We start from the raw sequence: 14,721 nt of genomic DNA, 5'->3' as shown, positions 1-14,721 counted from the left end.
GCTCTATATTGCACCTCTTTTCTTTGGACTGTTCATTGTTTCTATTTTGTTTTTCTTTCACAGTGTAGTACATCATCTTCCTGTTTGCCTGCTTGATCTGTGTTCAGGTTTTGATGGGCTGTCCACTGGGCCCTCTTACCACAAAATCTGAGAGAGGTGTGATGGGGAGTTTCCCTTGTAAGAAGAATGGGCCAGTCAAACCACATGATGGCAGACCACACCACACAGTAACAGCTGGTAGATGAAAATGTTTGTTCGTGCGTGAATGTGAGGATTTTTAGGAGTCCAGAATACACAATTGTAGTGGTTTACAGTACCATTCAGTTTGAATTGCCTGTCAGACTAGATAACCATCCCTGCAAAACGTTCATCCTTGCAAAGCATGCCTTCAAACCACTCGCAGTACTCATCCTTCTATCCAGGTCATCCCGCCATTCATAGCATGCAGCAATCTTGGAATGTACACTTTCCACTTAGCAGCCTTCTGAATTCATCATATGTTTCACCGGCTTACCTTGCTTTCACAAGCACCCTGCTTCACAGATTTTTGAGAGGTGACCTAGTAAAATGTTGCAACACACCTTTCTGTGTGCATATCCTGAACAGTACCGTCAGCTTCAAATGTATCCCGAGTAAAGTAAATTGTTGTACATGTTGGTGGCTGAGTTCTGTACACATTACGCCTTTGCTGTTGTACCTCCATCGTGATTTTGTACGTCCAGTACCACTTCAATACAGCCTTGTGTTCCGAAACAACAATCTTACTTCATTCTTTGGTGCACTGTCATCTACTGGAAAACGCGCACCAAGAGCTGTTGAGAAAACAATGGACTATGCTACCATGCAAAACTGCAGTGATGTCATTTTGTTCGAAAGACATTAACTATCAAAGAGTATCTACATTTTTCTGGACCCTTCTTTATCCACTAAGGTGCAAGCCAGCACACTCAGTTGCAGTGAGTCAATTATTTTAGATGTGTAATATCTTAGTCAGACCTTAATAAACTGATTGTTGTTCCTACTAAACATGATAACAGTAGCTGTGGCATAATTGCGTTGATTGCTAATCAATGTGTTTTGTGATAAAACTCACAGCCTGCTTCAGTATAAGGATCCCAGCATACATTTGAAGCTATCAAACAGGTCTCATGAAACATTCAACAAAAATGGGACTAAAAAGTTATGACAGTAGTTCATAATGAATGCTGATGACCTAGAGTAATATCATAGGCAAACAGTATACCTTGTATATTGTGTGTAATTAATTAACACTAGCAATACCAATGCATTTCCCATGATATATAATACCAAGGGCATATTATGCCCACTACAAAAAATTCGTTAATTATTTTTATTAACAACATACTTTTCAAATAGATATTGACATATAAGCAGGGTCCAGAACTGAAAAATATCTTTTAGCACAATCTTAGCAATACCAATGCATTTTGCGTAATGTGCACACTAATTCAAGGGTATTTTATGATCACCCCAAATTTTTTTAAAAAAATACAAATTTTGTTTACTGTTGTTAACATTTTTTTCACAAAATAGCTTTTAACATTATATAAATGTGTAAGAAGGGTTTTGAACCTGAATATGTAATTTTAGTTGTGAGAGTCACATTCATTATTAAGACTTAAATTATTGGGTTAAGGTTTACTGAAAAACTTAAAACAATTATGGAATCTGGTATAAAAAATCATTAAAAACAAATGTTATTTTTTCAGAATTTTAAAATATAAAGTACGCTACTAGATTACTGAATATCTCCTAAAGGAGTGCATGAAGTACTCCCGCCGCCGCCCCCCCCCCCCCCCTCCCTCGGTACTGCAAGGTGTAAGGATTCAATGTAATAACTCACCAAATTGTAGAGACACTGAGTAGTCACAAGGCACCTAAACAAGCCTGATAACTTTGCTATCTTTCAATCGAGTTATTTGTGCTTGGGCATCGGACTTTGAGGTGAATTAACAACTGCAGGGTCCGAAAAAGTTTGCTACTGATAATAGTGATCTGCATGAGAAGTAGAAAATGATTGATAATTATTCTGATGAACCATGGACCTTGCCATTGGTGGGGAGGCTTGCATGCCTCAGCAATACAGATAGCCATATCATAGGTGCAATCACAATGGAGGCTTATGCGAGAGGCTATACAAACATGTGCATTGATTCCTGAAGAGGGCAACAACCTTTTCAGTAGCTGCAGCGGCCACAGTCTGGATTATTGACTTTTCTGGTCTTGTACCATCAACCAAAATGGCCTTGCTGTGATGGTACTGTGAACGACTGAGAGCAAGGGGAAACCACGGTCGTAATTTTTCCAAGGGCATGCAGCTCTACCGTATGGTTAAATGATGATGTCCTTTTGTGTAAAATATTCCAGAGGTAAAATAGTCCCCTATTCAGATCTCCAGGTTGGGATTACTCAGGAGGATGTTATATCAAGAGAAACAAAACTTGCATTCTACAGATTGTAGTATGAAATGTTAGAGCACTTAATTGGACAGATTGGGTAGAAAATTTAAAAAGGGAAGTGGGTCTGTTGAAGTTATATGTAGAGGGAGTTAGTGAAGTTCTGTGGCAGGAGGAACAGGACTTCTGGTCAGATGAATACAAAGTTATAAATACAAAGTCAAATAGAGGTGATGCGGGAGTGGTTTTAATAATGAATAAGAGAAGAGTGCAGGTAAGCTACTGTGAACAGCATACTGAACGCATTACTGTAGCCAAGATAGAAACGTAGCTCTCACCCACCACAGCGGTACAAGTTCATAAGCCAACGAATTCCACAGGAGGTGAAGAGATTGAAGAAATACATGCTGAGATAAGAGAAATTATTTAGATAGTTAAGGGAGACAAAAATTTAATAGTGATGGGGTACTGGAATTCAGTAGTAGGAAAAGGAAGAGAAGGAAAACTAGTTGATGAATATGGACTGGGGGAAAGGAATGAAAGAGGAAGCTGCCTGGTAGTTTTTGCACAGAGCATAATTTAATCATTACGAACACTTGGTTTCGAGAGTCATAAAAGAAGGTTGTCTGTGTGGAAGAGACCTGGAGGTACCAGGAGGTTTCAGATTGGTCATATCATGGTAAGACAGGGACTTAGGAACCAGGTTTTAAGCTGTAAAACATTTCCGTGGGCAGATGTGGTCTTTGACCACAATTTATTGGTTAAGAACCGTAGATTAAAACTGAAGAAAATGGAAAATGTTGGACATTAAGGAGATGGGATCTGGATAAGTTGAAAGAACCAGAGGTTGCTGAGAATTTCAGAGGGAGCCTTAGACAACAGTTCAATAGAACAGGGAAAAGGAATACAGCAGAAGACGACTGGGTAGGCTTAAGAGATGTAATAGTGTAGGCATCAGAGATCAAATAGGTAGGAAAAGGGCCTTTTAAAAATCCTTAGATAACACAGGAGGTATTGAATTTAACTGACGAAAAGAGAATATAAAAATGCAGCAAATGAACCAGGTGAAAGGTGATGCAAATGTTTAAGAAATCAGATTGACAGGAGGTGAAAAACGGCTAAGCAGGAATGGCTAGAGGACAAATGTAACATTTTAAAGCAAATTTTATTAGGGGAAGATAGATACCACTTACAGGGAAATTAAAGAGACTTTTGGGGAAAAGAGAAGCAGCTGTAACAAATATAAAGAGCGCAGATGAAAAACTAATCCTAAGCAAAGAAGGGAAAGCTGAAAAGTGTAAGGAGTATATAGACAGTTTGTGCAAGGGAGATTAACTTGAAGGCAATATTGTGCAAAAGGGAAGTGCACATAGATGAAGATGAGGTGGGAGATACGATACTGTGAGAAGAATTTGACAGAGCACTGAAAGACATAATTTGAAACAATGTCCCGGGAGTAGACGATATCCTGTCAGTAGGCAATATCCAGAAGAACCAGCCATGACAAAACTCTTCCATCTGGTGTGCTAGAAGAATGTAATAATCCGTATTCCAAAGAAAGCAGGTGCTGAAAGGTGTGAAAATTACCGAACTAGCGGTCATGGTTGCAAAATGCTAGCACAAATTCTTTACAGAAGAATGGAAAAACTGGTAGAAGCCAACCTTGGAGAAGATCAATTTGGATTTCATAGCAATGTAGGATCCACCCCTGGTAGCTGAGTGGTCAGCGTGACAGAATGTCAATCCTAAGGGCCCAGGTTCGATTCTCGGATGGGTCGGAGATTTTCTCCACTCAGGGAATGGGTGTTGTGTTGTCCTAATCATCTTCATTTCATCCCCATCGACACACAAGTCGCTGAAGTGACATCCAATCGAAAGACTTGCACCCGAAGAATGGTCTACCCTATGGGAGGCCCTAGTCACACGACATTTACATTTACATAGCAATGTAGAAATGCAAGGCAGTACTGCCCCCATGACTTATCTTAGAAGTAAGCCAAACCTACATTTATAAGCATAGAGAAAGCTTTTGGCAATATTGACTGGAATACCCTGGGAGCGAAAGGCTATTTACAACTTGTACAGAAACCAGATGGTAGTAATAATAGTCAAGGGACATTAAAGGGAAGCAGTAGTTGAGAAGGGAGTGAGATAGGGTTGCAGCCTAACCCCAATGTTTTTCAATCTGTTCATTCAACAAGCGTTAAAGGAAACCAAACAAAAATTGAGAGTAGTTCAGGGAAAAGAAATAAAGACTTTGAGGTTTGCCAATGACATTGTAATTTTGTCAGAGACAGCAAAGGACTTGGAAGAGCAGTTGAACGGAATGTACACTGTGTCTGGAAAGGATATAAGATGAACGTCAACAAAAGCAAAACAAAGATAATGGAATGTAGTCAAATCAGGTGATGCGAAGGAATTAGATTAGGAAATGAGGCACTTAAAGTGGTAGATCAGTGTTGCTGTTTGGGCAGCAAAATTACTGAGGATTGCCAAAGTAGAGAGGATATAAAATGTTTACTGGCAGTGTCAAGAATAGCATTTCTGAAGAAGAGAAATTTATTAGTATCAAATATAGATGAAAGTGTTAGGAAGTCATTTCTGAAAGTATTTTTCTGGAGAGTAGCAATGTATGGAAGTGAAACACGAACGATAGACAGTTTAGACAAAAAGAGAATAGAAGCTTTTGAAATGTGTTGTACAGAAGAATGATGAAAATTAGATGGGTAGATCACGTAACTAATGGAGAGAAACTGAATAGCCTTGGGGACACAAAAAATTTTTGGGACGATTTGACCAAAAGAAGGGATCAGTTGATAGAACACATTCTGAGACATCAAGGGGGTCACCAATTTAGTACTGAGGGGAAGCTTGGGGTATAAAAATTGTAGAGGAAGACAGAGGTGAATACAGTAAGCAGTTTGAGGACATAGGCTGCAGTAGTTATTCAGAGCTAAAGAGGCATGCACAGGATAGAGTAGCATGGAGAGCTGCATCAACAACAACAATTATTTGTCAGCACAGGGTTTGCTAACTGTGAAAATGGTGAGTATTTCAAAAGAAACACACATATGCCACTTCCTATTACTGCCATTATTATTAACTAAGAATTACAAATGGGTACATAAGCAATGGCCTAGGCAGTAGATATTAGATTAGATTTACTTTCATTCCAATTGATCCGTAGTGAGGAGGTCCTCCAGGATGTGGAACATGTCAGGAAAACAACAATACATGACAAATATTTAGAACTAAAACAAATAAGCTAATGTACCACTCCACAGGTCCCAAGTGGAATGATCTTAATTTTTTATGAACACTGTATGAAAGTCATTTTACAAATACTAATGCACTGAATTTAAAATAAAAAAGTTTTTTTATTTATTTATAAGGTAATAAACATGTAGTACAACTACTATAATACTTATTTACAATGAACACATTACTGCACTGAAATGGTGCAGAAGTTAGTGTGTGTGTGTGTGTGTGTGTGTGTGTGTGTGTGTGTGTGTGTGTGTGTATATATATGGTTATAATAGAGGGAAACATTCCACGTAGGAAATAAATATCTAAAAACAAAGATGATTTGACTTACCAAATGAAAGTGCTGGCAGGTCGACAGACACACGAACAACCACAAACACACACACAAAATTCAAGCTTTCGCAACAAACTGTTGCCTCATCAGGAAAGAGGGAAGGAGAGGGAAAGACAAAGGAAGTGGGTTTTAAGGGAGAGGGTAAGGAGTCATTCCAATCCCGGGAGCGGAAAGACTTACCTTAGGGGGAAAAAGGACGGGTATACACTCGCGCGCACACACACACATCGATCCACACATATACAGACACAAGCAGACATATTTAAAGACAAAGAGTTTGGGCAGAGATGTCAGTCGAGGTGGAAGTGCAGAGGCAAAGATGATGTCGAATGACAGGTGAGGTATGAGTGGCGGCAACTTGAAATTAGCGGAGATTGAGGCCTGGTGGGTAACGGGAAGAGAGGATATATTGAAGAGCAAGTTCCCATCTCCGGAGTTCGGATAGGTTGGTGTTGGTGGGAAGTATCCAGATAACCCGGACGGTGTAACACTGTGCCAAGATGTGCTGGCCGTCCACCAAGGCATGTTTAGCCAAAGGGTGATCCTTATTACCAACAAACACTGTCTGCCTGTGTCCATTCATGCGAATGGACAGTTTGTTGCTGGTCATTCCCACATAGAATGCATCACAGTGTAGGCAGGTCAGTTGGTAAATCACGTGGGTGCTTTCACATGTGGCTCTGCCTTTGATCGTGTACACCTTCCGGGTTACAGGACTGGAGTAGGTGGTGGTGGGAGGGTGCATGGGACAGGTTTTACACCGGGGGCAGTTACAAGGATAGGAGCCAGAGGGTAGGGAAGGTGGTTTGGGGATTTCATAGGGATGAACTAACAGGTTACGAAGGTTAGGTGGACGGCGGAAAGACACTCTTGGTGGAGTGGGGAGGATTTCATGAAGGATGGATCTCATTTCAGGGCAGGATTTGAGGAAGTTGTATCCCTGCTGGAGAGCCACATTCGGAGTCTGATCCAGTCCCGGAAAGTATCCTGTCACAAGTGGGGCACTTTTGTGGTTCTTCTGTGGGGGATTCTGGGTTTGAGGGGATGAGGAAGTGGCTCTGGTTATTTGCTTCTGTACCAGGTCGGGAGGGTAGTTGCGGGATGCGAAAGCTGTTGTCAGGTTGTTGGTGTAATGGTCCAGGGATTCCGGACTGGAGCAGATTCGTTTGCCACGAAGACCTAGGCTGTAGGGAAGGGACCGTTTGATGTGGAATGGGTGGCAGTTGTCATAATGGAGGTACTGTTGCTTGTTGGTGGGTTTGATGTGGACGGACGTGTGAAGCTGGCCATTGGACAGATGGAGGTCAATGTAAAGGAAATTGGCTTGGGATTTGGAGTAGGACCAGGTGAATCTGATGGAACCAAAGGAGTTGAGGTTGGAGAGGAAATTCTGGAGTTCTTCTTCACTGTGAGTCCAGATCATGAAGATGTCATCAATAAATCTGTGCCAAACTTTGGGTTGGCAGGCCTGGGTAACCAAGAAGGCTTCCTCTAAGCGACCCATGAATAGCTTGGCGTACGAGGGGGCCATCCTGGTACCCATGGCTGTTCCCTTTAGTTGTTGGTATGTCTGGCCTTCAAAAGTGAAGAGTTGTGGGTCAGGATGAAGCTGGCTAAGGTAATGAGGAAAGAGGTTTTAGGTAGGGTGGCAGGTGATCGGCGTGAAAGGAAATGCTCCATCGCGGCGAGGCCCTGGACGTGCGGAATATTTGTGTATAAGGAAGTGGCATCAATGGTTACAAGGATGGTTTCCGGGGGTAACACATTGGGTAAGGATTCCAGGCGTTCGAGAAAGTGGTTGGTGTCTTTGATGAAGGAATCTCTAGTTCCCTAAACAGGCTTCTGCAGGATGTTCTTGAGTTCACACCACATATAACTCTTACTGCACGTTTTTGTGCCCGGAAAACTTTAGCTTGGCTTGATGAATGACTCCAAAAAATAATCCCATATGACATTATGGAATGAAAGTAAGCATAGTATGCCACCATTTTCATTTTTATATCCCCTATGTCTGACAAAATTCGCAATGCAAACAGAGATTTGTTAAGATGCTTCAGCAGTTCTGTGGTGTGCTCCTCCCAGTCCTTCCAGTTGAATTTGTTATCAAGCTGTAATCCCAAGAATTTAACACTATCCACTTCTTCTATCTTCTTGTCATCGTATGTTAAACATATACTCGTGGGACACCCCTTACAAGTTCTGAACTGCATGTAGTTTGTTTTTTCAAAGTTTAGTGACCAGTGATTAATGTCCACAAGTATTTTATTAGCTGATCTTTCTAAGACTAAGCTTGATTTGCTATTTATTGCAATGTTTGTATCATCGGCAAACAAAACGAACAGCGTCTGGTAATGTTACTGATGAAAGGTCATTGATATACAGTAGGCTAGCTGAAGCAGAAGGAAAAAAGTGTGTATCAAAATAAGTGATGAATAACTCACAAAAATTCAGAGATAACATTTTCTTGATTTTTATCATAATTACTGATGTATGTAGGATAAGAAATGAAACTATCATTACAACTCTCTCTCTCTCTCTCTCTCTCTCTCTCTCTCTCTCTCTCTCTCTCTCTCTCTCTCTCTCTCTCTCTGGTTACATTGTTCTGGCTGATGACTACATTGTGATGATAATGTAACTGTAGATATATTCATTTTTTGAGTTAGTACAGTAAGGATTGTGTACAGAATAGTAAGTCTTATGATTGGGAAGCCAAGAAAAAACTGTAATTGAAATTAATTTCAGCCAACATACGAAAGTCAGAAATTAACTGTATTAAAAATCAGGTCACGGACGTTATCTTTGTTGGCATCAGTAGTGGATGTCCTGTTGTTTCCTAATCCTTTACGTTTGGTTGGTGACTTCTGAATTGTTCAATCCACTGGCAAACATTTTGCCATGGTAAAACATTGCCCTTGTTCTGTGCTGAATATCTCCTGTGGATTTCAGCTCCTGGTACACCTTCAAGCTACAAAAAAATGAAGTAGCTAATGATTTTCTACATTAGTACAAACGGAGAGTGGTACAGCCATGTTTACTCTGTAAGTCATGTGACAATGCTGAAACTGCCATAAATGAAGAGAATGGTGCCATCTAAAGGCTACCACTGAGCTACACTACTAACCTTAAGACAATTGGAATAAAAGGAAAAGCGTCTTTCAAGTGTGATGCAATGAAATTTTGCTGTTTGCATTCATTTGAACAACTGCTACACATTTCATATGAAGAAGTAGACTTCCATATTAACTTTGTCCAAAAGATAGTGAGACTTCACTTTAAGACCGGCAGGTTGAAATATTAATAGGATGCATATGTGAGGTGGTAGTCATAATTTATCTATATGCCCTCTGCAACTAGACGTAGTGCATACTTATATAAGGGCAGTGAGCAAACTGTGTAGTTTTCAGTGCCTTAATGCATAGATAAGTTAGTCATGCCCATTTGTGTATCTACATAAATTGATAGAAAAACTTTTAAAATTTTTCCAGGTACCTTCAGCCACCAGGAGAATGGATAACCTGTGCACTTGAATCACGTGAACTACTTTCATTATGCCTAAAAAAACTGAAAGGTCTAAACAGAGTTAAACTGGTAGATGCTGGTTTTGTATGGACAGAGCCACATTCAAAAAGAATAAAGGTAAAAAATAATTGATTGTCCCTCGTTGAATTGGATTGAAAATTTTATTGTACGTACATAAATAAAACCTTTGTTAAGATGGTGGTTGACTAATCAATCAAATGTTTGAAGCAAACTTGCATGAGCAGAATATTGTGATTATAATTTATTTCGGCTCATCATTTGCTTTCCACATAATTTACATTACCAGGTGTTATATTAGAATAATAAAATACTGCTGTCACTATGTGTTATACTGTTTGTTGTATTTCGATTCTTTGAAATTCTTAAGCTTTTCACAGCAGAAATATTCTTATGACCTTTGATTGTGATTTATCTTGAATCATACTCTCAGATTGGAAAGCATCCACCATTTCCAAATTAAAAAAATGTGTGTACTTAATGTCCATGACCATGTGAAGGAGAATGGTGATACAGATAGGTTAGCTTGCTACTTACCACATAGAGGAGCTATTGAGTTATGGGCAGGCACGATGAAAAATAATGCTAGAAATATTTAAGCATTCAGACAACACACACACACACGTCTCTGGGCATTATGGCCCTAATGGCTTTGAGTCATGCTCTAAAACATGGAGACTGTTACCATGTTTGTGTGAGTTGTGCTTGTGTCAATTTGTCTTCTATGCAAGAAGGACTTTGTGTACAACTCTGCAACTCAGTGCCTCCTGTATGTGGTAAGTAACAATTTAGCCTTTCCTTATTACTGTTATTCTATCCTGAATTTTAAATTGTTGGAATATTATAATATGCTTGGTTTGCCCCAAGAGTATGAGGTAATGTTTAGAATGGATAAATAACAAAGAAGAATAGTATATGGGAATGAGATCATTGTTACATAATAGTGAATGGAGAACAACTACTGTAAAGGAGAAAGGCAAACTGGTTTTATTACCCACTCTGCACCTTTCCTCCATACTTTCTTGGTACCTGCTCACACTATTGGTCTGTCATTTTGTAATCACATTTTTCTTTACTATCCACACTCATTATTCTTACATGACAATTTTTTGGGTTAGTTATAACAAAGTAATTGTGAAAATTGAATTTTGTTGTTGTTCAGGTGGAGGAAGGGTTACAGAACACATTGCACATCTTTTTTACTAATGTATAACAGAACATGATGGGGGTAGCGATTTTAGTCCAAAAATATTGATAAGAGATACCATCAGTGTTAATTTGTTATAGGAAATAAATGCTCTCTTTCCACTAAATCTATGTTTTTATTCTTGTACGAACAACATAATTTCCCTCTCCTACAGTATCGTATTTTTGACCAATATTGTTTGGATTCTGTTGTTCCTAGGTCAAATTAACTGTCCATGGTGAGGTGCTGGGTGGGACAATGCTGCAGCAAGTATTTGTGGTTGAATATATCGTAAATAATCAAATGTGTGATGATTGTCATAGATCAGAAGCTCAAGATTATTGGCGCGCACTTGTGAGTATTTTAATACATATTAAATTTATCATTCATATTAGTTTCATTATAAATTGTGCTCCCATGCAGTTCATCATCTTAACAGTCGTTTAGCATGGCATTCACTAATATGTATTAGAGAAATATATAAGATGTTCCGATAAGTATGATAGATGCTTTATTTGAGGAAGCAGCAGAATAGATAAATTAAATGAAAAGAAAAATAAACTCTTCAAATGAATAACTCTTCAGCTTCCAATCAGTATGGAGTTGTAACAGATATGCAGATGGTCTTACAAAATTGTGAAATTACAGTGAGACAGAATGGCTTGCCAGTAATTACCTTTAGGAGGCAAAAGTCCAAGTACTGCCAGTAGACACAAATATTAGATAGAGAAAAAAAAGATATCTCAACTTTGGGAACTGATAATTCCTATTCCAGGGAGCTGAAAGGGATGGATTGGGAAGGTTAGAAAGGAAGGCAGGTCCTCAAATCCCAGATTCAAAGGGTCTCTTCCACCTGCTAGGAGGATGAGGGGAACCAAAGAGAGCTTCGTTACTCTTTCTACTTTTACATCTGTACAATGGCAGTACTTGAAATTTTGCCTTCTTTAGGTAAGTACAGGATACCCATTCTGTCTCTTTGCAGTTTTAGTTTCCTGAATTGAACGTTTGTACTTAACTTTAAAAAAAGTACATAGCTCTCACGATTGACATACCCCTTTTCATCATAAGGCAGTTGCCTTCTTCCCAAAACACGTTAAATGTTTTTGATTAGTCGAGGATTAAGAGGAAGCTTGGTGTGTTAAATGTACACAAATCAGTAGCTTACCATCAGCTGTTCTCACATGTGGAGCTCATGCAAGATAAGTGGCTCATGCACAGGAACACATCCTCGTCCTGAACTGTGGGTGTGTCCACCCCTTTGTGACAAGGGGTTGGCTACTTCAGCTGCCTGTTGCCTGGTACACTGTGTGCTTCATCTGTTAGGAGTGGTCACCTCATTGCTTGTGCAGATATATTTTTCTTAAGTATTCTAGTCAGACACTTGATTTTGAGCATATGTATTTGTCAAATTATTATTAGCCCTGTTGATACTACTTGTTAATACAATCATTTGCAGACTTTCAAGCTGTATTGTAATGAGACCTATGAAAATATCTCATTGTATACTACTTGAATAGTTTAATGTTACTGCTAAACTGTGATGTAAGCTGTACTAGAATCAATTACAGACACTAGGTTAAAGACCTTCCCGTCTTCTTCTCTTGTGTTAACTGATGTTTATGGTAATAGGAAGGGCACTTGGCCACAGAATAAAAATAAAGAAATGTATATAGAAGACATCTTGACAAGAGGTGACCTGGCTGCAGCCAGGATAATCAGTGTGCCTCTGGCAATAAATCTTTAAAGTGAAAAATGCCAAGTTTCCCATGGTCTGGAACCCACCATAAACTGTAGGTCCCTACTATAATTAGCTTGGTGAGTCACTTCCAATATCAGAGGAAAGCAAGGGCATACGACCTCCAATAGCACCCTCCATGGTAAAACAGTGTGGTGTTCATACCAGCCTTCAGTTTGTGGACAGCTTTACTAGTGTGCAATTTTGTGTAAGGTGTACTTGAGGTCAGAGATGCAAAGAAGTGTCAGATTGAAATGCATTAAGCAATATGCTGAAGAAGAACAAGGAATTTTGGAAAGTAGATGACGGATGAAGAGAAGTGAACATATCACTGCATACCTGGAAAAAAACTGGTTCCTATGATGGAAATAGTATGCAGTAATTAGCCACCATATAAAACCTGAGAGATACAATGAGTTTAAAAAAATTCTAGTATGATACTGCCTGTTGGGAACTTAAAAGCTACAAGAGGAAGAATTGGTTCATACCTTTCATGTCTGGTGCCTTAATAGAGAAGCCACAAGTTATATTCTTCCGTGACAGAACTCGTATTCCTGGCACAGCATCTGTTCACAAAAATAAGCATTGTGTTTGAGACCTTCTGTGTGCCAACATACAGCCCACATACTCTTTTTCAATCATTGAATAGATCCCTGGGAGATCAGTGTTGTTAAATAATGTAAAAAAAAAGTCAATAATACTGATATTAAATTCTGTTGAAAAACAGATACAAATAAGCTATACGTGCTACTCTAAATGCAGTTAAGTAATGTAGCTTGATGGCTCAGTTGTAAAGTGCCAGACTACAAATACAAAGATCTAAGGAATTTTATCTGTCATTTATCATTTCTTTCCCCTCTGGAAATGTCTGTTGATGTGAAAAAGGCTGAGCAGCACCATGGTTTGGAATCTACGAAAAACTGTTGGTCCTCCTTCAACTAGCTGGGTAAATAAGTTCAAAGTTTTAAGGAAGAAAACTGCATATCATGTCCAACAGGAACATGCTTAGTAAAGCACTGTAGCATGGAAACAATCTTCGGATTAATGACAGTTTTACTCTGTATTATTAGGATAGAGTAGTCAGAATTTATTCTTCTATGTTAAATATATGTATCATTATAGTTTTTACGATGTAATGTGTATTAACTCTGATTATAGATCCCTTCTGTCAGTTATAGTATTTTCTCACGAGTTTCAGTGACGAATGAAATATATTCTCCAGCAATATTGTGAATTCATGGTAATACTGAGTCTTTCAGTGGAAGGTTCATTTGAACAGCTCAGTAAATCAGTTGACATGTTCACAAAGAATCAGACTTGCCACAATGCTTAATCATTTGATTCATACTGCATGTCTTGAAAATTTATGTTTAATTATTTGCATTCTTCTTAGATGCAAAATATGCTGGTGAAAATTTGGCCAGGAATTGTTTTACTTACTGAAATTAAGCCAAAAAAAAAAACACTCGTATAGCCCAAATTCCACAGAATTGTGCACTTCACAAAATTAAAAAAGGTTGTAGCCTATGACTGCAGTATCAATGAGTCAGTTTGAGTCGGCCTACTCATACAAATACTGGGAGTAACAATTTCTAAGGATATGATCGATCCCATAGACTCAATCGTTGTAATATTAGGGAAATGCAGCCAGTTTGTAAAGTACTGTTTACAAAACAGTCAGGAAACACATACTAGAATATTACTAAACTGTGTATGACCTGTACCAAATAGATTAACATGAATATTGAATGTATACAAAGGAGACCAGCACAAATGGTCACTCTGCAGCAAAGTATGTTTTTATATGAAGCTTCCTGTCAGATTAAAACTGTGTGCCGGACTGGGACTCAAATCCTGGGCTTTTGCCTTTCGTGGGCAAAAGCAAGCCATGTTCGAGTCCCTGTCCAACACCCTTTTAATTTGTAGGTCACATGTTTGCTTGACTCACTGGGAGATGTTGATAAACTGTAGTGATAAACCGTGACAGACACAAACTATTCCATAAAATCCTACTTGGAAACTTTCAACAATCAACTTTTAGTAATCCAGGAATGTACTAGAACACACTACATGTTGCTTCTGCGAGGATCACGAATACAAGATTAGACTAGATACAGCTAGCACAGAGGATTTAAGCAATCATTTTTGCCACGCTCCATATGTGAATGGAATGGGAAGAACCTGTAGTAACACTGTGCAACAATGAAAATGTAAATTGAATGAAAATAGCCAATTCCTATCAGCTCTA

General features: G+C 38.9%; 1 protein-coding gene across 1 annotated transcript in view; it reads left to right on the top strand.

Annotated features, from left to right (window-relative positions):
* The window catches only part of LOC124594933 (60S ribosomal export protein NMD3), a 91,914-nt gene that overhangs the window by 19,927 nt on the left and 57,266 nt on the right, over positions 1-14,721 (top strand). Inside the window, exons 3-4 of the mRNA XM_047133432.1 lie at positions 9,501-9,651; positions 10,958-11,092. Coding sequence (XP_046989388.1) covers positions 9,501-9,651; positions 10,958-11,092 — 286 coding nt within the window. The remainder of the gene's footprint in view (positions 1-9,500; positions 9,652-10,957; positions 11,093-14,721) is intronic.

Source organism: Schistocerca americana, chromosome 2 (genome assembly GCF_021461395.2).
Source record: "Schistocerca americana isolate TAMUIC-IGC-003095 chromosome 2, iqSchAmer2.1, whole genome shotgun sequence".
NCBI classification, from domain to species: Eukaryota; Metazoa; Arthropoda; class Insecta; order Orthoptera; family Acrididae; genus Schistocerca; species Schistocerca americana.
The sequence above is the reverse complement of the archived record's forward strand: the minus strand, read 5'-3'. Positions and strand labels throughout refer to the sequence as shown.